General features: G+C 52.7%; 2 protein-coding genes across 4 annotated transcripts in view; one reads left to right on the top strand and one right to left on the bottom strand.

The window, feature by feature from the left end:
* The window catches only part of dner (delta/notch-like EGF repeat containing), a 384,518-nt gene that overhangs the window by 94,217 nt on the left and 264,652 nt on the right, over positions 1 to 25,649 (top strand). The gene's annotated exons all lie outside the window — the stretch shown is intronic.
* On the bottom strand, positions 21,282 to 22,488 carry LOC140389452 (probable G-protein coupled receptor 148). Its single transcript, XM_072473587.1, has one exon. It carries the CDS (start codon positions 22,426 to 22,428, stop codon positions 21,547 to 21,549), a length of 882 nt encoding a protein of 293 aa, XP_072329688.1. The 5' UTR covers positions 22,429 to 22,488; the 3' UTR covers positions 21,282 to 21,546.

Here is a 25,649-nt window from a genome sequence, read left to right as displayed (position 1 = left end):
TTATTCCTTACCCCTGCATCCTTTAATAAATTTTTCAGCCTCTGAGGAGACGGATGTGCAAATTGCCTATGCAGTTTTAATACCACAAGTTTTTTATCAGCTAAAGTCCCATTTTCAACTGCCATTAACACATCCTTAACCACTCTACTTGAAATATTATTTGTCAGTAATGGAATACAATAGTGTCCCGATTGTGTAAATTGTAAGTCCACCGTCTTTCCAAAAACTGTTGCCTTATCCTGTTCCATATCCAATTTCATGTGTGCTTTCTTCATCGACGGTCTGCTCAGAAGCAAAGGTATCTCATTTGATACAACATCCGTGCTAATGAAATGATTCACTCCGGCAATATTGCAAGGGATCACCACTCTTTTCAGCGACTTCAGAGTATTATCATCCCCAAACCTGAAACTTGTGGAACTTTCAAATTCCTTAACCTTGTTACGATTTTCAGCATTCAAAGAGTCCAGGTAACATTTTAACCAGTCAATTCCACACACAGTAGATGTGCAGCCATTGTCCAATACAGCACAGCTGAAGGATTCTGCAACTAACACCCTCATTACCGGCGTAAAACTGCTTGTCAATAGGACAATGCCTTCTTTCTGGTCACTATCTTTTTCCTCTTCTGACTCTTCCGTGTCATGTGTTGCTTCAAACACTCTATCATAACGAGTTGGACAGTTGAAAGCATAATGGTATTGAGAGTCACATCGAAAACATCGATTTATCATGCCTCGTGCATTTCTGGGGTTCATCTTCCTATTGTAGGTTCTAACTGGGTTTCTGTCTTCATAATTTCCTTGTCTCGGTCTCCTTCTATAGTCTTGAGCCCTGTTCATAGCCATACGATTTCGCCATCCTGTTAGTAGTGTATCTTCCATATTCTGCCTTATTGCAGGCTGACCTATTTGGGTCATCAGAGCCATCGGAATTGAATGTTTCCCCAGAAACTTTTGTAAAGCTTTTGTCATCTGTTTGAATAAGGTATCCTTATCATAAAACTGAACTCCTGTCAAAACCAGGAGCCTATCCATGTTGCTCACTCTAGCACAGTCAAGTAATTTAAAGGCCAACACAGACTGTGGAAATTCCAGGTTGTGTTTCTGCAGCCTTTTATATGGTCTGCCAAATTCCATTATATAGTCTTCCATGGAGATATCCTCCATTTTCCGGAACTTATCAAAATCCGACCATGCTTCATACGCATTTAACAAGTCATCTTTCTTATAAATCTTATCCATATAATGTAATAAAGTCTCCAGACCTTCTTCTGAGTCTAACTCTTCCAATTCCAGCTCAGAAAGCATTTTGTTTCGGATTTTACTGCCATATGGTAGAGAAAGAGCCAATGCCATACCTTGTTTTCTCTTTCCCAAAGCAGTTACCTTGGTCCACATAACTACTGCACTTCTCCATTGGTCGTACGATTCCCTTTCAGAAAAAAAGGGAACATAGTCATATCCAGCCATCTTTATCCTCAGTTCAGCCATATATCCCGGTTTTCTTTTCTTTTCTCACTCACTCCTTGGTTTGACCTGGAAAGTTGTATCTTTCAACCCTTCACATTTACACAGCAACCATCCTCTGCTACCAATTGTTAGACGTTTTAGTTGCTGTGATATGAAGAGTCTAAAGTTCTGTTCCTTTTTCACAACACACATTTATTTCCTTCCAACAGCCTTTGCACAAAACTCTCACTGTACATCATCTGACAGAGGCCACCTGAAGTCCCTTTACATGTCAGTGTCAATACATGGATACTTAACATAAATGAGACAACTAATTGCAATGTCTCTTTACCCATTACTTAACATCCAAGTTTGCTCCAGATGCTCCGGTTTCCTCCCGCAAGTCCCAAAAGATGTGCTTCTTAGCTGAATTGAACATTCTGAATTCTCCCCCTGTGTACCCGAACAGGTGCCGGAATGTGGCGACTAGGGGATTTTCACAGTAACTTCATTGAAGTGTTAATGTAAGCCTACTTGTGACAGTAAAGATTATTATTATTATGATTATAACATTACTACTAAACCATCACCAGCTACCAGCTGCTGTTCAACTGGTGTCCAAATCAATCTTAGCACTAAGAGGATATGAAGCGGGATTCTCCCCTACCCGGCGGGGTGGGCCATACCGGCGCTGAGGAATGGCATGAACCTCCGCACCTGCAAGGGCTAGGCTGGTGGAGTTCGCACCGTGCCAACTGCCGCTGAAGGGCCTCCGCTGACCGGTGCGAGTTGGCGCATGCGCGGGAGCGCCAGCATGTGCTGGCACCATCCCAGCGCATGCGCAGTGGAGTTCTTCTCCGCGCCGGCCATGGCGGAGGTTGACAGCATGGGGCGCGGAGGGAAAGAGTGCCCTCACGGCACCGGCCCGCCCGCGGATCTGTGGGCCCTGATCGCGGGCCAGGCCACTGTGGGGGCACCCCCCCCCCCCGGGGCCAGATTCCCCCCCCCGCCACCCCCCCCCCCAAGGACTCTGCGGGCCGCCCGTAGAGCCAGGCCCTGCCGGTACGGACCTGGTTTGATTTACGCCGGCGGGACCGGCCGAAAACGGGCGGCCGCTCAGCCCATCGTGGGCTGGAGAATCGCCGGGGGCGGGGGGGGGGGCGCTGCCAACAGCCGCCGACAGGCGCGGCGCGATTCCCGACCCAGCCAAAACGCTGGTGCCGGAGAATTCGGCGGCAGGGCGGGAGTCACGCTGCCCCCCGGCGATTCTCCAACCCAGCGGGGGGTCGGAGAATCCCGCCCATAAGAACATAAGAACTTGGAACAGGAGAATCTGGCCCCTCGAGCCTGCTCCACCATTTAATGAGATCATGGCTGATCTTTGTGGACTCAGCTCCACTCTCTGGCCCGTACACCATATCCCCGAATCCCTTTATTCTTTAGAAAGGTATCTATCTTTTTCTTAAAAACGTTTAAAGATGGAGCCTCAACTGCTTCACTGGGCAAGGAATTCCAGAGATTCACAACCCTTTGGGTGAAGAAGTTCCTCCTACACTCCGTCCTAAATCTACTTCCCCTTATTTTGAGGCTATGCCCCCTAGTTCTGCTTTCCCCGACCAGTGGAAACAACCTGCCCGCATCTATCCTATCTATTCCCTTCATAATTTTATATGTTTCAATAAGATCCCCCCGCATCCTTCTAAACTCCAATGAGTACAGTCCCAGTCTACTCAACCTCTCGTCATAATCTAAACCCCTCAACTCTGGGATCAACCTAGTGAATCTCCTCTGCACTCCCTCCAGTGCCAATATGTCCTTTCTCAGGTAAGGAGACCAAAACTGAACACAATACTCCAGATGCGGCCTCACCAACACCCTATACAATTGCAGCATAACCTCACTAGTCTTGAACTCCATCCCTCTAGCAATGAAAGACAAAACTCGATTAGCCTTCTTAATCACCTGTTGCACCTGCACACCAACTTTTTGCGACTCGTGCACCAGCACACCCAGGTCCCTCTGCACAGCCTAGCGATCCTAAGCTGATATCGAAACTCCATGTTGATGTTTACAACCTAAGAATTTAGTTAATATAGGGCTCAGGAAATTGTGAAACCTAGACAACTATAGGTTTACTCTGTGTCAAGTGAAATAACGTTTTTAGTTAACTGGTGCTAAATGTCATTGGAATACTGCTCTGCAGTGACATGCTAGAAAGCTTTCAAAAGTTCCTGATTTTAAATAGCATTTTCAGTGCTTAAGCTGCTTCTAAACTCTTGAAAGTGGAACTGCCTTCATAATTGAGAAGGTGCTGTAAATTATACCGCAGGTGACTATGCCCGTGCAATTTATGGCTCATGAGCAGAGGGCAGCAGGGTGGTGGTGCTGCCTCATGGCCCCAGGGACACAGGTTCGATTCCGGCCTTGGGTGACTGTCCGGGTTTCCTCCGGGTGCTCCGGTTTCAAAAGATGTTCAGGTTAAGTGGATTGGCCATGCTCATTTGCCGCTAAGTGTCCAAAGAAGTGCAGGTTAGGTGGTGTTAAGGGGTTACAGGGATCAGGAGTAGGCCTAGGTGGGGTGCTCATTCGGTGGGTCAGTGCAGACTTGATGGGCTGAATGGTCCCTTCTGCACTGCAGACACTCTATGGGACAGGTTGGTGATTGGACTCTAAGGAAGTCATTTCATTTTCAGGAACCGGAGTTCCTGGCAGGAAGGCAGGGTTGCTGGGAATGTGGACCAGAAATTCAGGTGTGCACAACCTCAATTTTCTGACCAGCCATTTTGATGGTCAGAATGTGTGCCTGAATACTGACAGTATCATCTCCGCAGCTGAGACTCCCTGTTCAAAGTGCAGACTCAGAAAATTAAATTAATCATTATGCCTGATGGGGATTTGGGGCGAGATTCTCCGACCCCCCGCCGGGTCGGAGAATCGCCGGGGGCTGGCGTGAATCCCGCTCCCGCTGTTTGCCAAAGTCTCCGGCACCGGATATTCGGCGGGGGCGGGAATCGCGCCGGTTGGCGGGCCCCCCCGCTCGATTCTCCGGCCCGGATGGGCCAAAGTCCCGCCGCTAAAATGCCTGTCCCGCCGGCGACAAGGCGGCTCGGGCGGGCTCCGGGGTCCTGGGGGGGGCGCGGGGCGATCTGGCCCCGGGGGGTGCCCCCATGGTGGCCTGGCCTGCGATCGGGGCCCACCGATCCGTGGGCGGGCCTGTGCCGTGGGGGCACTCTTTCCCTTCCGCCTCCGCCGCGGTCTCCACCATGGCGGAGGCGGAAGAGACACCCTCCACTGCGCATGTGCGGGAATGCCGTCAGCGGCCGCTGACGTTCCCGCGCATGCGCCGCCCGCAGATGTCATTTCTGCGCCAGCTGGCAGGGCACCAAAGGCCTTTTCCGCCAGCTGGCGGGGCGGAAATTCGTCCGCCGCCGACCTAGCCCCTCAAGTTGGGGCTCGGCCCCCAAAGATGAGGAGCATTCCGCACCTTTGGGGCGGCGCGATGCCCGTCTAATTTGCGCCGTTTTGGGCGCCAGTCGGCGGACATCGCGCCGTTTCCGGAGAATTTTGCCCCTGATGTTAATGTTCTCCCTCACCCCATTGGGGCATGGTACTGCTCTCAAACAAGTCAAATAGCTCTTAAAAACGTCACAGTTTGTATTTTAACCTCATTTGAGTGAGGATGCCTGTATTGCAGAATGGAAATACTGGTAAAATCTGACACTGCCAATTCCTATGGCAACCTGTTTGGGTGGAGCTCGGACAAGGTAGATCTTCCGCTCGCTCCATGGATTGACCTTTGACCCATCCAAACACCCTGTAGTCGGAGCACCTGCATACCTCAGGGTGGCGAACACCCTATTTTCCTTTAGCTTTATTAGCATGCCCACCTCAGCAGGGGGGACAGATACTATTAGAGCATTTTAAGCCGCCTGATAAGCTTGGGCGAGATTCTCAGACCCCCCGACGGGTCGGAGAATCGCCGGGGGTTGGCGTGAATCCCGCCCCGCCGGTTGCCGAAGTCTCCCGCACCGGATATTCGGCGGGGGCGGGAATCACGCCGCGCCGGTTCGCGGGCCCCCCCGCTCGATTCTCCGGCCCGGATGGGCCGAAGTCCCGACGCTAAAATGCCTGTCCCGCCGGCGTAAATTAAACCACCTACCTTACCGGTGGGACAAGGCGGCGCGGGCGGGCTCCGGGGTCCTGGGGGGGGCGCGGGGCGATCTGGCCCCGGGGGGTGCCCCCACGGTGGCCTGGCCCACGATCGGGGCCCACCGATCTGCGGGCGGGCTTGTGCCGTGGGGGCACACTTTCCCTTCCGCCTCCGCCACGGTCTCCACCATGGCGGAGGCGGAAGAGACTCCCTCCACTGCGCATGCGCGGGAATGCCGTCAGCGGCCGCTGACGCTCCCGCGCATGCGCCGCCAGGAGATGTCATTTCCGCGCCAGCTGGCGGGGCGGAAATTCGTCCGTCGCCGACCTAGTCCCTCAAGGTTGGGGCTCGGCCCCCAAAGATGCGGAGCATTCTGCACCTTTGGGGCGGCGCGATACCCGTCTGATTTGTGCCGTTTTGGGCACCAGTCGGCGGACTTCGCGCCGTTTCCGGAGAATTTCACCCCTGATGTTAATGTTCTCCCTCACCCCATTGGGGCATGGTACTGCTCTCAAACAAGTCAAATAGCTCTTAAAAACGTCACAGTTTGTATTTTAACCTCATTTGAGTGAGGATGCCTGTATTGCAGAATGGAAATACTGGTAAAATCTGACACTGCCAATTCCTATGGCAACCTGTTTGGGTGGAGCTCGGACAAGGCAGATCTTCCGCTTGCTCCATGGATTGACCTTTGACCCATCGAAACACCCTGTAGTCGGAGCACCTGCATACCTCAGGGTGGCGAACACCCTATTTTCCTTTCGCTTTATTGGCATGCCCACCTCAGCAGGGGGGACAGATACTATTGGAGCATTTTATGCCGCCTGATCTGAAGTGCCATGTCAGCAAAGGTCAGAAAACAAAATGTGAAAAAGGACCTTCAATTCCACACGGAACCACATTCCCAGAATGATTGATAGCCACAGGAAATTGCAAGTCCCACGAAACGTGGGTGGACTGGCACATTGGGATTCGATTCCAGGAAATAGGACTTCCAATTTCCCATGGTAATCAATCACAGTGAGAAAGAGGTAATACCAGCAAAACTCCTCTATGTAGGTGTACATCGCAATGGCACTAGTAAAAAATGAAGTCCCAAATTCACCCAGATTATGGCTGCATTATGCTCCCAGGTTGGGGTAATTTTGGAGTTTCGATATCAGCTTAGGATCGCTAGGCTGTACGCTGGAGAACCGATACAATCTAACTGACTCAACTGTTGCATTTACTGAAAGCAATTGAATACAAGCATTTATTTCTGTACCATCCTTAAAAATAAAATCATTCACACGTCTCACTTTTAGTGAGCATATTGGCTCCCCATACACACAGCCCACTATAGCTACCTAAAATAAAACCTGGAACATAATACACTTTACTCACAAAATGTATCCATGAGCTTACCATTCTGACCTTTCACTGCCTAAAATGTCTCTGAACTCGTGAATAAGCCTAGAACTCAAACCTTAGCCATTTACCAAAACTGTGCGACTGTCTCACACCAAGATCTTCTTCCTGGCCTTCAGCTCTGCCTGACTGTCCACACTCACAATTTTCTTCCTTTAGAAACTAGTACAGATGACTCCACAGTGCATAGATTTCACTTACCATTGTTCTATTCTTTCATGGGATGTGGGCATCGCTGGCTAGGGCAGCATTTATTGCCCAACCCTAATTGCCCTTGAGAAGGTGATGGTCTTTTTAACTGCTGCAATCCATGTGGTATAGATATACCTGCGGAGCTTTTGGGAAAGGAGTTCCCTTATTTTGACCCAGCGACAATGAAGGATCGGTGATATGGTTCCAGGCCAGGATGGTGCGTGGCTTGGAGGGGAACTGGCAGATGGTGGTGTTCCCATCCATCTACCACCCTTGCCTTACTATGTGCTTGGTGTCATGGGTTTGGAAGGTGCTGTCAAAATAGCCTTGGTGAGTTGCTGCAGGGCATCTTGTATATGGTATATACTGCTGCCCTGTGCTTTGGTGGTGAAGGGAATGAATGTTTAAGGAGGTGGGTGGTGTGGGGGAAAATCTAATGGGCTGCTTTGTCCTGGATAGTGTCAATCTTCTTTAATGTTGTTGGAGCTTCACTGATCCAGGAAAGTGGAGAGTATTTCTTCACACTCCTGAATTGAGCCCTGTAGGTGGTCACCAGGCTTTGAGGAGTCAGGAGGTAAGTTACTCTCCGCAGGATTCCCAGCCTCTGTCTTGTTTTTGTAGCCACAGTATTTATATGGCTGGTTCAGTTCAGTTTCTGGGCAAGGGTAACCCCCAGGATGTTGATAGTGGGAGATTCAGCAATGGCGATACCATTGAATGTCAACAGGAGATGTTTAGATTCTCTCTTATTGGAGATGGTCATTGCCTAGCACTTTGTATGGCACGAATGTGCCACAAATGTGAATACTCGAAAAAAAATAATTATAAATGACGTGCATTTTATATCGCATCTTTTGTGGCCTGATGATGTCCTAACGATCTTTACAGACAATGAAGTACTTTTGAAATGTGGTGTAGGAAATGCAGCAGTCAATTTGTACACAGCAAGCTCCCAATAGCAACAAGTGCTAATGACATGATAATCTGATTTGTGACATTGTTTGAGGGACAAATATTGGATAAGGCACAGGGGATAACGCCCCTGATCTCCTTCCAAGTGGTTTATATTATCTTTTATATCCACCTGAGAGGACAGATGGGGGCCTCAGTTTAACAGCTCGGCTGAAAGACAGAGTCCTGGATTCTCCATTGCGAGTCCGCCCCACTACCATTGCGAGCAAAGACGGAGAAGTTGACACGAGGACAGAGAATTTGGCCAAATCTCCCATTCGCTGCAGTGGGACCGGAGAATCCCAGTGCTGTGAACGGACGGAGAATCCCGCCCAGCATCTCCGACAGTGCAGCACTCCCTCAGTGCTGCACTGGGAATGTCAGCCTTGAATTCTGTGAACCCCCAACCTACTGACTCAGATACAGGGATGTTACAAACTGAATCGCAGCTATCGTCCTGTAGAACGCCCTGTATTCCGGATAGAACAGGAGGTACCAACTACTGTCCCCAAAACAATTTTTTGTTATTATATGTGGCAGAAATTCCATCTTTTCATATGTTGTGCAGTCAAATTCATATTTAACACAAATAGGACAGAATGTTTTTAACTAGAGCTACACATTATCCCATCTACCACTGTTGCTCATAAAGAAGAAATATTTCACAGATTTCAAACCCTGTTGACATATTCAACGGAATCTTCCAGTCCTGCCCGCCAGCTGGATATTCCTGTCCACCAGCGGGATCTTCCCGTCCGCCAGCGGGGTGTTCCCGTCCGCCAGCGGGATCTTCCGGTACCACTAATGGGATTTACCGGTGCTGGTGAAGTCCATAAGACCATAAGACATAGGAGTGGAAGTAAGGCCATTCGGCCCATCGAGTCCACTCCACCATTCAATCATGGCTGATTTCAACTCCATTTACCCGCTCTCTATCCATAGCCCTTAATTCCTTGAGAAATCAAGAATTTATCAACTTCTGTCTTAAAGACACTCAACGTCCCGGCCTCCACCGCCCTCTGTGGCAATGAATTCCACAGACCCACCACTCTCTGGCTGAAGAAATTTCTCCTCATCTCTGTTCTAAAGTGACTCCCTTTTATTCTAAGGCTGTGCCCCCGGGTCCTAGTCTCCCCTGCTAATGGAAACAACTTCCCTACATCCACCCTATCTAAGCCATTCATTATCTTGTAAGTTTCTATTAGATCTCCCCTCAACCTCCTAAACTCCAATGAATATAATCCCAGGATCCTCAGACGTTCATCGTAGGTTAGGCCTACCATTCCTGGGGTCATCCGTGTGAATCTCCGCTGGACCCTCTCCAGTGCCAGTATGTCCTTCCTGAGGTGTGGGGCCCAAAATTGCTCACAGTATTCTAAATGGGGCCTAACTAATGCTTTATAAAGCTTCAGAAGTACATCCCTGCTTTTATATTTCAAGCCTCTTGAGATGAATGACAACATTGCATTTGCTTTCTTAATTACGGACTCAACCTGTAAGTTTACCTTTAGAGAATCCTGGACTAGGACTCCCAAGTCCCTTTGCACTTCAGCATTATGAATTTTGTCACCGTTTAGAAAATAGTCCATGCCTCTATTCTTTTTTCCAAAGTGCAAGACCTCGCACTTGCCCACGTTGAATTTCATCAGCCATTTCTTGGACCACTCTCCTAAACTGTCTAAATCTTTCTGCAGCCTCCCCGCCTCCTCCATACTACCTGCCCCTCCACCTATCTTTGTATCATCGGCAAACTTAGCCAGAATGCCCCCAGTCCCGTCATCTAGATCGTTAATATATAAAGAGAACAGCTGTGGCCCCAACACTGAACCCTGCAGGACACCACTCGTCACCGGTTGCCATTCCAAAAAAGAACCTTTTATCCCAACTCTCTGCCTTCTGCCTGACAGCCAATCGTCAATCCATGTTAGTACCTTGCCTCGAATACCATGGGCCCTTATTTTACTCAGCAGTCTCCCGTGAGGCACCTTATCAAAGGCCTTTTGGAAGTCAACATAGATAACATCCATTGGCTCTCCTTGGTCTAACCTATTTGTTATCTCTTCAAAGAACTCTAACAGGTTTGTCAGGCACGACCTCCCCTTACTAAATCCATGCTGACTTGTCCTAATCCAACCCTGCACTTCCAAGAATTTAGAAATCTCATCCTTAACAATGGATTCTAGAATCTTGCCAACAACCGAGGTTAGGCTAATTGGCCTATAATTTTCCATCTTTTTCTTTGTTTCTTCTTGAACAGGGGGGTTACAACAGCGATTTTCCAATCCTCTGGGACTTTCCCTGACTCCAGTGACTTTTGAAAGATCATAACTAACGCCTCCACTATTTCTTCAGCTATCTCCTTTAGAACTCTAGGATGTACCCCATCTGGGCCCGGAGATTTATCAATTTTTAGACCTCTTAGTTTCTCTAGCACTTTCTCCTTTGTGATGGCTACCATATTCAATTCTGCCCCCTGACTCTCCGGAATTGTTGGGATATTACTCATGTCTTCTACTGTGAAGACTGACGCAAAGTACTTATTCAGTTCCTCAGCTATTTCCTTGTCTCCCATCACAAAATTACCAGCATCATTTTGGAGCGGCCCAATGTCAACTTTTGCCTCCCGTTTGTTTTTAATGTATTTAAAGAAACTTTTACCATCATTCCTAATGTTACTGGCTCGCCTACCTTCAAATTTGATCCTCTCTTTCCTTATTTCTCTCTTTGTTAAGTTTGTTTTTGTAGTCTTCCCAATCTTCTGACTTCCCACTACTCTTTGCCACATTATAGGCTTTCTCTTTTGCTTTGATGCATTTCCTAACTTCCTTTGTCAGCCATGGCTGCCTAATCCCCCCTCTGATAACCTTTCTTTTCTTTGGGATGAACCTCTGTACTGTGTCCTCAATTACTCCCAGAAACTCCTGCCATTGCTGTTCTACTGTCTTTCCCACTAGGCTCTGCTCCCAGTTGATTTTCGTCAGTTCCTCCCTCATGCCCCTGTAGTTACCTTTATTTAACTGTAACACCTTTACATCTGATTCTACCTTCTTTCTTTCAAATTGGAGATTGAATTCGACCATATTATGATCACTGCCTCCTAAGTGCTCCCTTACTTTAAGATCTTTAACCAAGTCTGGCCCATTACATAACACTAAGTCCAGAATGGCCTGTTCCCTCTTGGGCTCCATCACAAGCTGTTCCAAAAAGCCCTCCTGTAAACATTCAATTAATTCCCTTTCCTTGGGTCCACTGGCAGCATTATTTACCCAATCCACCTGCATATTGAAGTCCCCCATGATCACTGTGACCTTGCCTTTCTGACATGCACTTTCTATTTCGTGGTGCATTTTGTGCCCCCGGTCCTGACCACTGTTAGGAGGCCTGTACATAACTCCCATTATGGTTTTTTTGCCTTTGTGGTTCCTCAGCTCTACCCACACAGACTCCACATCATCTGACCCTATGTCGTTTAGTGCTATTGATTTAATTTCATTCCTAATTAACAAGGCAACTCCGCCCCCTCTGCCCACCTCTCTGTCTTTTCGATAGGTTGTGAATCCCTGGATGTTTAAATGCCAGTCCTGAACCCCCTGCAACCATGTCTCTGTGATGCCTACCACATCATACCTGCCAGTCACAATCTGGGCCACAAGCTCATCTACCTTGTTCCGTACACTGCGCGCATTTAAATATAGCACCTTTAATTCTCTATTGACCGTCCCTTTTTGTTTTCTTAGTGTGGTGGACCTTGGTTTACTGAGCCTTTCCATACACTGTGTCATATTTTGTGGGATGGGGACAATCGTAACCACTCTTGAGTTTTGACTGTTCGTGTTTTTTTGTATTCCTAAGCAGCTACGCTCCCCACTGATTACTTCACCTCTTGGTTCCCTGACTTTCCCTTCCCCCCCAATCTTTAGTTTAAAGTCCTATTGACCACCCTATTTACTCTTTTCGCCAAAACACTGGTCCCAGCTCGGTTCAGGTGGAGACCATCCCAACTGTATAAGTCCCCCCCGATGGACTTTTGCTTGGCCTGTCGTATCTGGGGCGAAATTCTCCGGAAACGGCGCGATGTCCGCCGACTGGCGCCCAAAACGGCACAAATCAGACGGGCATCGCGCCGCCTCAAAGGTGCGGAATGCTCCGCATCTTTTGGGGCCGAGCCCCAACATTGAGGGACTAGGCCGACGCCGGAGGAATTTCCGCCCCGCCAGCTGGCGGAAACGGCCTTTGTTGCCCCACCAGCTGGCGCGGGGAATGACATCTCCGGGCGGCACATGCGCGGGAGCGTCAGCGGCCGCTGACAGTTTCCCGCGCATGCGCAGTGGAGGGAGTCTCTTCCGCCTCCGCCATGGTGGAGACCGTGGCGGAGGCGGAAGGGAAAGAGTGCCCACACGGCACAGGCCCACCCGCGGATCGGTGGGCCCCGATTGCGGGCCAGGCCACCGTGGGGGCTCCCCCCGGGGTCAGATGGCTCCGCGCCCCCCCCCCCCCCCAGGACCCCGGAGCCCGCCCACGCCGCCTTGTCCCGCCGTTCAAAAGGTGGTTTAATCCACGCCGGCGGGACAGGCAATTTATCGGCGGGGCTTCGGCCCATCCGGGCCGGAGAATCGATCGGGGGGGCCCGCTAACCGGCGCGGCGCGATTCCCGCCCCCCGCCGAATATCCGGTGCCGGAGACTTCGCCAACCGGCGGCGGCGGGATTCACGCCAGCCCCCGGCGATTCTCCGACCCGGCGGGGGGTCGGAGAATGGCGCCCATGGTCTCCAAATTCTAGAAAACCAAGAAATTAGGTACAGCCAGTGTAAAACCTTTTAAATCTCATGATACTTTACAAACCTCCATGTGCGGAAACACTGCTGTCCCTGTTGCATAATATATCTTCTGCCAGGAGAAAATAAGCAATCACTCCCCATTTATCAATATTCAGAATACAACAAATATAATTTATATATATACATATATATATTTATTCATGGAAAAACTTTTGACTGTATCTATCTATACTTTCATGCTTAAAATAATGAAAATATTTGTGTGCATAAAAATATGAGTAAATGATCTATTTCTGTTTGATGATATTCCTTGACTGCATAAAATGGATATCTAGAAACCGTTGAGATGCATTATTGATATGAGTTTCGGCAAAGTGTTACTTAATTATTTGCTGACACCTCACGACCCTTAATTCAGACTTCTGGGGCGAAATTCTCCGTTATCGGCGGAAAGTCCGCCGATCGGCGCAAAAAACGGCGCAAATCCCACTTGCGTCACGTCATAAAAATGGGCCGATAGTCTCCGGCCCGAAATGGGCTAGCAGCGACGTGATGGGATCCGCGCTTGCGCAATGGTTCACGCCGTGCAGCGTCATACGCGCTGCACGGCGTGACGGCTCATAAGGCCGCGCAGCTCCCCCCCACCTGACCGGAACACCCGACCGCAACACCCGACTGGATGGCTGGCCGTCGCTCAGCCCCGAGGTTCGAGTCACGCGATGTGGAGGCGCTCCTGGACGCGGTGGAGCAGAGGAGGGACACCCTGTATCCCGGGCACGGCCGCAGAGTTGCCCCACGCCACAGCCGGCGTCTGTGGAGGGAAGTGGCAGAGGCCGTCACTGCTGTGGCCCTAACACCACGGACAGGCACCCAGTGCCACAAGAAGGTGAACGACCTCGTCAGAGCAGGCAGGGTGAGCCTCCCCCATATCCCCCCCTCCCCATATCCCCCCTCCCCCATATCCCCCATATCCCCCCCTCCCCCATATCCCCCCTCCCCCATATCTCCCATATCTCCCCCTCCCCCATATCCCCCCTCCCCCATATCCCCCATATCCCCCCTCCCCCATATCCCCCCCTCCCCCATATCCCCCCTCCCCCATACCACCCCTCCCCCATATCCCCCCTCCCCATATCCCCCCTTCCCCCATATCCCCCATATCCCCCCTCCCCCATATCCCCCTCTCCCACATATCCTCCCTCCCCCATACCCCCCCCTCCCCCATATCCCCCCTCCCCCATATCCCCCCTCCCCATATCCCCCCTCCACCATATCCCCCATATCCCCCCTCCCCCATATCCCCCCTCCCCCATATCCCCCCTCCCCCATACCCCCCCTCCCCCATATCCCCCCTCCCCCATATCCCCCCTCCCCCATATACCCCCTCCCCCATATCTCCCCTCCCCCATATCCCCCCTCCCCCATATCCCCCCTCCCCATACCCCCCTCCCCCATATCCCCATATCCCCCCCTCCCCCATATCCCCCCTCCCCATATCCCCCTCCCCCATATCCCCCCTCACCCATATCCCCCCTCCCCCATATCCCCCGCTCCCCAATATCCCCCCTCCCCATATCCCCCCTCCCCCATATCCCCCCTCCCCCATATCCCCCCTCCCCATATCCCCCTCCCCCATATCCCCCATATCCCCCCCTCATCCCATATCCCTCCCTCCCCCATACCCCCCCTCCCCCATACCCCCCCTCCCCCATACCCCCCTCCCCCATATCCCCCCCCTCCCCCATATCCCCCCTCCCCCATATCCCCCATATCCCCCCTCCCCATATACCCCCTCCCCATCTCCCCCCTCCCCCATATCCCCCCTCCCCATATCCCCCTCCCCCATACCCCCCTCCCCCATATCCCCCCTCCCCATATCCCCCTCCCCATATCCCCCCTCCCCCATATCCCCCCTCCCCCCTCCCCCCCCTCCCCCATATCCCCCCTCCCCATATCCCCCTCCCCATACCCCCCTCCCCCATATCCCCCATATCCCCCCCTCCCCCATAACCCCCCCTCCCCCATATCCCCCCTCCCCCATATCCCCCCTCCCCCATATCCCCCATATCCCCCCTCCCCATATCCCCCCTCCCCCATATCCCCCATATCCCCCCTCCCCCATATCCCCCATATCCCCCCTCCCCCATCTCCCCCATATCCCCCCCTCCCCCATATCCCCCATATCCCCAAGTGAATCCAGCCCTAACCTTAACCTCTGCAATGCACGCGCAACCGATGGCGTGCATTCATATACCTGCCTAACACTGTTGCCTTTTACCCCTGCCACCACCCCCCCCCCCCCCCCATAGGAGAAGCGCGCACACAACAATAGGGAGCATGTGAGGACTGGAGGAGGGCCCGCTGATGAGAGGCCACTGACCGTACACGAGGAAAGGGCCCTGGAACTGGCTGGCGGACCTGAGGACCGGGAGGTTGCTGATGCAGAGGTCGAGGCCCCACGAGCAAGTGAGCCACCAACAGCCCGTCCCCATATCCCCCCTCCCCTATATCCCCCTCCCCCGTATCACCTGATCACTGCCTGATGTCTAACCATGCATGCTTCATTGTGTATCGCAGGACCAAACGTCCAGGCACCCATCTCCGCAGATGCACACCGCCCGCAGGATGCCCCTCGGAGACCACAGGAGACGGAGAGACCCGCACCCTCCAGCATGCGACGCCCGCAGGATGCCCCTCGGAGACCACGGGAGACGGAGAGACCCGGACCCTCCAGCATGCGACGCCCGCAGGATGCCCCTCGCACACCACGGGAGACGGAGAGACCCGGACCCTCCAGCATGCAACGCCCGCAGGATGCCCCTCGCACACCACGGGAGACGGAGAGACCCGGACCCTCCAGCATGCGACGCCCGCAGGATGGCCCTCGCACACCACGGGAGACGGAGAGACCTGGAGCAACAGGGAGACGATACCCCCGTCACGTGCGGGAGCGACCACCCAGCGATGAGGGGGGCAGCCACAGGCCCCCGTCACATCCGAGCCAGGACACCACTACCCAGGACACCACTATCCAGGACACCCCTACCCGGGACACCACTACCCAGGACACCCCTACCCGGGACACCACTACCCAGGACACCCCTACCCGGGACACCACTACCCAGGACACCCCTACCCGGGACACCACTACCCGGGACACCCCTACCCGGGACACCACTACCCAGGACACCCCTACCCGGGACAGCACTACCCAGGACACCCCTACCCGGGAAGACGAAATACCGGACAGTGACTCAGAGTGGATGGGTGGAGACTAACCCCCACCCCAAAGTGCCATGGACTCAGAGTGGGACGAAGAGCACGACACAACGCCACTGCTGTCACCAACACCCTCCACCATCGCAGAAACACTCACCACGGTTGGGCACTTTAGTGATGAGGCGTCTGGTACACTCACTGGTGCGCACAACACAGCCGTCCCGGTACAGCAGGTGGAGGTAGGAGCAGCAGAGGGACCGGGCGGTCGGAGGGCAGCCCAGGCCAAGCGAACATCTGCCGCCCAGATGGATCCCGGGTTCCTGCAGTTACCACACCCACACATAGATCCGATGCAACCACCGACACGGAGACGAGCGAATAGGGTGACGGGTGGCTTGCGGCGGCTGCGGTCGCAGGTGGAGGAGTCCACCCGCGTCCAGGAGCTGGGAGTGGTCCCGGTCATGCGTGCCACCCAGGCTGACACCGCATGGGTGGCGTCCGCGGTGGAGGCAATGGGTGCGACGGTGTCAGACATGGGGAACGGTTTGCGAGGCCTGGGGCCTTCCGTGCAGGCGGCGCCTGTGGCCCAGGATATGGCTGCCCTCTCACAGGAGGCCATGAGCCAGTGCCAGCGCCAGATGGCAGAGGCGCTCAACGCCATAGCCCAGTCTCAGCAGGCCATGGCCCAGTCACAGCAGGCCATAGCCCAGTCTCTGCAGGCCATGGCCCAGTCTCTGCAGGCCATGGCCCAGTCTCAGCAGGCCATCGCTGAGGGCATCGGCGCCAGTGGCCATGTGCGAGCCGGCGTCGCACTGTCACAGACAGGGTTCGACAACCCCCTGGGCTCCATGGCTGCAAACCTGCAGACCCCTGTCGATACCAGCACGGGCCTCCAGGACTGGTAGCGCCAGATGTCGGGGGCGCGTCGGATGGCCAGTCCGTTCGCATCCCCCACCCATGTAGAGGCCTGGGGGCCATCGGGCACCCCGAGGGAGGAGGAGGTGGTGTGGTCCGTCCCGGCTCCCTCTGTAGGGGAGGTCCCGGTACATCGCGACACCTCGGATTCCCCCCCTTCCGTCCCAGGTGCATCGGGTGGGCAACGGGCAGGACAGGCTGGCAGCTCGCCATCCCAGTCGCCCGGGCCGCAGCCTGGCCCATCTAGGCCAGGACGCCCCAGGAAACGGCCGCCAAAGGGATCCAGTGTCAGAGGGCAGGAATCACAGGAGTCCACCTCCAGTTCTGCTGTACCGTCTGGGGAACCACGTAGACGTAGTCAAAGGGCCCGTAAGGCCAAACAATTAGACACTGAGTAAGTTGGCACGGGTGCAGGGCACAGATGAGTTTTAGGGGCTAGGGCACGTGCATGAACTCCTTTGGTTATTAAAGTCAATGTTACACCTACCGAAGCTGCCTTTGTGCTCTGTCCAAAGTGTGCGGGTGTGTCATGTACGTTGAGCGCAAGTGTGTGTGTGACGGGTGGTCTTACCTCAGCCCCAGGTGAGTCTGCCCCCTTCCCCCTGGGCCGCCATCAACATCCCCCGGGCAGAGGACGGGACCGTGCGCTGCAGTGTCACAGCCGCATGCAGGGATGGTCCGGGTGGATGGTGGTACTGTGGCCATGGGTCAGACATAGTCCAACGATGTAGAGCCAGGAGCTCATCGGAGGCGGGTTGTCATCATCCTCCATGGCCTGCGATAGACACGCGTCCACCTGCAACTGGGTGAGCCCGGCCCGTTGTGCCGCCGGTGGATCGGCAATTGGGGGGGGGGGTGGTGTGCATGCGGGTGGGGTGTGTGGGGTTGGGGAGGGGGGTGAGGGTGCTGGGTGGGTGGATGGGTGGGGGGTGTGGGTGGTCGGCTGTTGTCATGGTGTGCAGTCTGTGGCCATACTACCCGATTCCCACGCCCATCTAGTCAGTGAAGCGGGCGTCTATCAGTCTGTCCCGTGCCCGCTGGGCCAGCCGGTAACGGTGGACAGCCACCCGCCTGTGTCTACCCCGTCTGCCCTGACCATTGCCCCCATCCCCCTCATCTGGGAGGACTGGGCCTCTTCCTGCTGCTCCTACACTCCGCCCTCCTCTGCCTGCGGCACATCGCCCCTCTGCTGGGCTATGTTGTGCAGGACGCAGCACACCACAATGATGCGGCCGACCCTATCTGACCGATACTGGAGGGCGCCCCCAGAGAGGTCCAGGCACCTGAAACGCATCTTCAGCACGCCAAAGCACCTCTCGATCACTCCCCTTGTCGCTACATGGGCATCATTGTAGCGGTTCTCCGCCTCATTGCGTGGCCTCCGTATAGGCGTCATCAGCCACGATCGTAATGGGTAGCCCCTGTCGCCCAGCAACCAGCCCCTCAGCCGGGGATGGCGTCCCTCGTACATGCCGGGGATGGATGACCGCGACAACACGAATGAGTCGTGTACACTGCCTGGGTGACGGGCGCAGACGTGCAGGATCATCATGCGGTGGTCGCAGACCACCTGTACGTTCATTGAATAGGTCCCCTTCCTATTAGTGAACACGGCCCTGTTCTCTGCAGGTGGCCGCACGGCGACGTGCATCCCATCGATCGCGCCCTGGACCATGGGGAACCCGGCAACGGCAGAGAAGCCCACGGCCCGGGCATCTTGGCTGGCCCGGTCCACGGGGAAGCGGATGTAGCGGTGCGCCATGGCATAAAGGGCATCTGTCACTGCCCGGATGCACCGATGCACCGATGTCTGCGATATGCCGGACAGGTCCCCACTCGGTGCCTGGAATGACCCCGTTGCATAAAAGTTCAGGGCCACCGTAACCTTGACGGACACGGGGAGAGGGTGTCCCCCGCCAGTGCCACGCGGTGACAGGTGTGCCAGCAGGTAGCAGATGTGTGCCACGATTTCCCGGCTCATCCGGAGTCTCCTCCTGCATTCCCGGTCCGTGAGGTCCTGGTATGACTGCCGGGGCCGGTACACACGGGGCGCCCTCGGGTGCCTCCGTTGCCGTGGGGCCGCGACGTCCTCCTCCCCCTCCTCGTCCTGTCGGTCAGGTGTCCCTCCAGCCTGGGCGGCTGCCGCCTGCCCCTCTGCGGCAGCCTGCGCCGCCTCTCTGGCACGCTCCTCCTCCTCCTCCTCCTCCTCATCCAGGGCAACATAGACATGAGCGGCTGCCACCACGGCGGCCAACATCGCTGGATGGTCTGAAAACATGACGGCCTGGTGGGGGGGAGGGGAACGCCGACATGTCATCATTGCCCATATCCCCTCCTCCCCCCAGCCAGGTGGCATGGACCGCATGGGTCCAACTGTTGGACCTCCACCCCAGCACGGACCCCCCCCAACCCCCAACCTCCACCCCGGCACGGACCCCCCCCCCCAACCTCCACCCCGGCACGGACCCCCTCCCCAACCTCCACCCCAGCACGGACCCCCCCCAACCCCCAACCTCCACCCCAGCACGGACCCCCCCCCCAACCACCACCCCGGCACGGACCCCCTCCCCAACCCCCAACCTCCACCCCAGCACGGACCCCCTCCCCAACCTCCACCCCAGCACGGACCCCCCCCAACCCCCAACCTCCACCCCAGCACGGACCCCCCCCCCAACCTCCACCCCGGCACGGACCCCCTCCCCAACCCCCAACCTCCACCCCAGGACGGACCCCCCCTCCCAACCCCCAACCTCCACCCCGGCACGGACCCCCCCCCCAACCTCCACCCCAGCACGGACCGCCTCCCCAACCTCCACCCCGGCACGGACCCCCCCCAACCCCCAACCTCCACCCCGACATGGACCCCCTCCCCAACCCCCAACCTCCATCCCAGCACGGACCCCCCCCCCCAACCCCCAACCTCCATCCCGGCACGGACCCCCCCCAACCTCCACCCCAGCACGGACCCCCTCCCCAACCTCCACCCCGGCACGGACCCCTCCCCAACCTCCACCCCAGCACGGACCCCCCCCAACCCCCAACCTCCACCCCAGCACGGACCCCCCCCCAACCTCCACCCCGGCACGGACCCCCTCCCCAACCCCCAAGCTCCACCCCAGCACGGACACCCTCCCCAACCTCCACCCCAGCACGGACCCCCCCCAACCCCCAACCTCCACCCCAGCACGGACCCCCCCCCAACCTCCACCCCGGCACAGACCCCCTCCCCAACCCCCAACCTCCACCCCAGCACGGACCCCCCCCCCAACCCCCAACCTCCACCCCGGCACGGAGCCCCCCAACCTCCACCCCAGCACGGACCCCCTCCCCAACCTCCACCCCAGCACGGACCCACCCCCAACCCCCAACCTCCACCCCGGCACGGACCCCCCCCCAACCTCCACCCCAGCACGGACCCCTCCCGGCACTCCCCCCGAGCCCAACCTACTCTAACCACCCCCCCCCGCCGCACACACACACACACACAAGCCAAGACACACCTCTCCTCACGCAATCAGTCTGCGGCCACGCCATTTCCTGCCCAGAGCCAACCCCCCAGGCCGTCACTCACCTCCTCGCTGGTCGGCGTGAGCCTGGAGCACCGGGTCACGCCGATGAAAAGGAGGTTTGATTCACGTCGACGTGAACGGTCATCACGTCGACGGGACTTCGGCCCATCCGGAAGGGAGAATATCGGCAGGCCGAAAATCGGCTGCCTTGCGCAGACCCGTGACATTCTCCGCGGCAGCGGCGCCATTAACGCCCCGCCGACTTTTCTCCCTTCGGAGACTTCGGCGGGGGCGGGGGCGGGATTCACGGCGGCCAACGGCCATTCTCCGACCCGGCGGGGGGTTGGAGAATGACGCCCCTGAATTTCAAAATATTTGCATGATGATCAGACCCTGTCAGCAATGTTTTGAAGGAGTCAGCTTCATTCATGGTGATTTGTCTATCTGAGGGAAAAATAATTGTGTGAAAATGTAAACTCCCGCGCTTGAAGATAAAATGTCATTCCAAAGCAACCAATCAGATCAATATGATTTCCGGAAAGATGATCATGCGTTAAATTTAATAAGGTTTAAACACATATTCCACTTACACATCAACTAGATAAACATTATTGAAGTAAAAAAGCTGTACCACTGTTTCTCTTGTTTAAGGATACCTTCAAGTTTCTATGGGTTTTCACAGCTCATCTTTGCAAAGAACATTGACCATTTCAAAGACCTCTAACTGAAAACATTTTAGTGCTGTGCGAATCTTCGTCCATACAAAAGATTTACAAGGCTTGTAAAAATTTCATCCAATCAAAAACCCATCTATAACAATTCACATTTCTACAAATACAGTCCAGATTATTAAAATACTTCTCGGTATGCTCTGGGATACATGAATTGACTCTCCGAAAAAAAATTCTAATTGCAATATAATGGATTAAAATAGTTCTTGTGCTGGCTGCACATTTTGACTCAGTTTGGGGATTTTAATTTGGATATGTTTTAAATTCTGTTGAGTCTGCTTGAGGTGCTACCTGATTTGGGCTACCGAGCCGCCTCTTCACATGATGGTAGAGCTCTTTAGCTCTAAACCCAAACACCACGGGGCACAGGCATCGAGGCAAGATAGAGAAAAGAGAGATGTTGATCAAATGGAGCTGGGTGATGACTTCCACTTTGATGGCCCTATTTTTGACCAAGTTGGAGTAGACAATGTAGTTTGCTACGGGTATGAAATAAAGGAAAAGCTGAAGGCCATGAAGGAGCACAGTTCTGCGTGCACGCACCTTCGGCGAAGTCTGACGGGCTTCTTTGTATATCATGCAGTAAGAGAATACTATTGTCACTCCGCTCACCAGGAAGGTGAGACCGAGTACAGCTTGCTGGATTTGAAATAAAGCAAAGGAGGTTTCTAGAATCCCTTCTTCAACTGGAGGAAAGACACAGCGAAAGGATCCCATGACCAGTGTGGGCGAGCCAGCCACTAGGAGCATCAGTAGACACACCGACGGGTACAGCATTGCTAAGCCCCATATGAGGATGATGATCTTCTGAGTTTTGCCAGATGTGCAGATGGAACGATAGTGCAGAGGCCAGCAGATTGCAATGTACTTGTCCACAGCCATTGCAGTAACAGTAAAGAAACCACTAATGAAGCTGGAGAAGACCAGCATGTAATTGATGAGGCACAGCAGTATGGGCATGTTGATGACAGCTGCCCACATCACTGTTGTGGCCATCAGCAGGCTTAAATAGACCAGATCACTTATAAGCAGGCTGGCAAGTAACAGGTGCCTCGGTTCCTTCCGAAGAGCTGAAGTCCAGAAAATGGTATCCAGCATGGCTCCGCTGAAGAGCAGTGTAAACATTAAACAAATTCCCTCAGGTAGCAACACAACCCATGAAGGACAATTGAGGTACTCTGTTGTTCCATTGAATGAAGCATTCAGCATTTTCCTGCACCACTTCAAAATCATGTAAGCCTCAGGTTGTCCTCCTGGATGTATTTTGTTCGCTTCCTCAGTGCCATTTGAAGAGGGTTAACATTGAGGTAGTGTTTTAATGTTTCTTGTGAAAAGGTTGCACAGAGTAAGCAACTGGTCACGTGGTAATTTTGAATAAAAAAAGACCCACGATGAATTAAAGAGCAGCACATCAAACGAAGCACGATCAAACGGAATATGAGGATAAAAATCTTGTGAGGCAGTCTTTGAGCATTAGCAAGCTCTGTAAAGGATGCATCGCTTTAATGTTACCAATTTATAAAAGCAAAAAAACATGATTGATTTTTATACCTCACAATGAAAGGAACTAAAACTTTTGATGGCTGAAAATGAACACAGAGGAAAGGTCACTGGTGTAATTTTCAGGCCCTCGTATTTCCTCAGTTTGAACTTCGTAGAGGAAATGTTAAACAGCGTACGACAGCACACCATTTCAAAGACTGGTAAATGTTAATTGATACGCATGATTAATATTCATGTAAAGAGGGCTCTTCATTCTCTAATAGTCCCTGCATTAGAATTGCAAAATAATTATTTTATTATCTCCTACTGAGAGTCATGTGACAACATTACTGTGTAGTGACAAGACCACAATAGCCTTGTGAGGAAGTTAATGCTGCACATTCTTTGAGAGGGATACTCAAGCCTGCACTTGAGAGCATAAGAACAGGACAAATGGAAGCAGGAGTGGACCGTGGAGATCTCGAGCTTGCCCCGCCAGTCAATATGCTCATTGCTGATCTCCTGCCTCAACTCCTTTCCCATCCACTCCTTGTTTTCCCAAGAGGTCAAAATCTGTCTATCCCAACCTTGAATACTCAATGACAGAGAACACGCAACCCTCTGGAATAGAGAACTCTAATGTCTCACAAGTTCCCATCATAAAGGTCTCGGCCAGACTTTATTGGCCTGAAGAATAAGCATCTTCTTGCTCTGTCCATATATTTGATCCACAAGTTATTACTCTGTTAGGTGAATTGTACATGGACCACATCTCTTGTAAGCACTGGAATATTTTCTCCCTGAAGGTGACACGCAGATGTTATGACAAAATCATATGATCAAAATGTGGACATGGAACTCCATTGGAAGATATTTTCTGACATAATTATTCAGCCATCATTGTTACGGGCTGTATTTTCGTAAAACTATATTAATAACAAAAATACATTTCATTTATATATAATTCTAGATGCACAAAGTGGATGGAAAGAAAACTGACAGTTATGATACTGAGTTAGCGAGCACATTTTGCCTTCTACAAAAACTAATGAAAACCTAGTCCAGAAAATTGCCAAACTTTTCTTGGGATCTTAATTTTTAAAAATTCACTCATGTCATCAGTAGAGTTTTAATTCCAGATTTCTATTGAATTCAAGTTTCAACATCTACTGCGGTGGGATTTGAACCCGGGTCCCCAGGCATTACCCTGGGTCTCTAGGTTACTAATTCACTGACAATACCACTATGACCAGTGTTTCTTCTTATCCTTCAGTTATTTCTTTCTCAGTGAAAACCAGCTTATGGAAAGCATGAATTAATTGATCTTCCATGCAGTAATAATATTGAGAGTCACACACATCCAAGGCCTGACACTGTGTTAGTGCCCAGCACAATTCTCCACAGGTTGGGCGCAGCACCATTTACAAATTCGAACTTGGGGGAGGAGAATGACCGACTTATCACTTCTTCAAAAGTTCCATGAACAGCTCATGGGAGAGAGATGACATTTTCGGTCCGAATACGAGAGCTGTAATTATCCGCTTGACGCTGGACTGTCCAGGCAATCAGTATGTGGCTGGATAGAGGATGCTTCCATATGAGGAGCTGATGAAAATATCTCCCACATGTGATAGCACAATGGGTTCATCTTTGCAACAAGTTATAGGTAATCAGAGGTGGTGCTTTATCAATTGTTAGTTTGAGCAATTAATTTATTCACTTAAACAATGTCAAGATGTTAACTATCTCCTGTTCACTTCATCAACACAGAGGTAGATAAAGCAATTAAGACAAAGACTCTGAATTCCATAGTCAGCAGGAGAAGAAAAGGACAGTACTAAACTGTTGCCAGATGCTAATACTGGTTGAGCTAGGCAGCTGTAAAACCTCGGCACTCCTTTGGTCCTATTTTGTAATTATGCTGATGACGTGGTTGGAGGCAAATGTTTCTCTCGGGAGAGGGGTGTCAGTATCATGGAACTCACTCCTTCTTTGCACCAAAAGGCAAGGCATCAAGGTTAAGAATCGTATCGCTAACCCTCAGGATGTACAGAGAAACAGGCCTTATGTAAGTGAATAGGTTTTGAATGGGTCAAAATCAGGCCCTATTAGTATTTGTGCTCACTGATGGTTAAATTGGTCTCCTAAAATGACACAAAAGGGGTTCAAGATAAGGTAGCAGACATTTTTACAATAAACCCAATTTTCTTTTCCAAATGGAGATCAAACATTTGCCAGGAACCTGTTTTTGTGTGTTACTAGCCGAAACCACATTCAACCCCTCAGTTTTATGTTGTTTTGGAGTAAGGGAATGCACAGGAAATAAGTGATGCCAGCGTGAGATGTAGGCTGAATGAGATGTCAGGAATTTAGTTTATGTGGGAATCTGATGCCGATGTGGAAAGAGATGCCGCTTTTTCTATGTTCCTTCAGCCTCCAGTGGCTAGTGAGACTTCTTTCTCTGTCTCCAAGCTAGGAGAGTGTAAACTTCTCCTATTTTAGCTGTGCAAATGAATAACTGATTGACTAATTAGGATGCTGAGTTTGGAGTCTGAGCTGCAGACATTACAAGGCAACAGGGAGGGGGAAGAGTTACCTAGATGCTTTGTTCCGGGAGGCAGTCACACCTATTAGGTTAGGCAGAACTTTAGAATTGGTTAATTAACGGTCGGGGCAAGAAGGTATGACTGAGAGTCAGTAAGAGGATCAGTGTGTAGTGATGGAGGAGTCCCAACCTCAGACAACAGTACGAGGTGCTTATTATGTGTGTGGGTGAGGTGAAGGACTGCAGGGTTACTGAGCAGACTGACTTTGTCATGGTACAGTCTGCCATTCTAGTGGTGGGAGTGAAAGGGATGTGGTAG

Source organism: Scyliorhinus torazame, chromosome 14, assembly GCF_047496885.1.
Source record: "Scyliorhinus torazame isolate Kashiwa2021f chromosome 14, sScyTor2.1, whole genome shotgun sequence".
NCBI classification, from domain to species: domain Eukaryota; kingdom Metazoa; phylum Chordata; class Chondrichthyes; order Carcharhiniformes; family Scyliorhinidae; genus Scyliorhinus; species Scyliorhinus torazame.
The sequence above is the reverse complement of the archived record's forward strand: the minus strand, read 5'-3'. Positions and strand labels throughout refer to the sequence as shown.

What these genes read in the sequence shown, in the direction of transcription:
- LOC140389452 (XM_072473587.1), bottom strand. Translation starts at nt 22,428, where the DNA reads ATGTTTACACTGCTCTTCAGCGGAGCCATGCTGGATACCATTTTCTGG.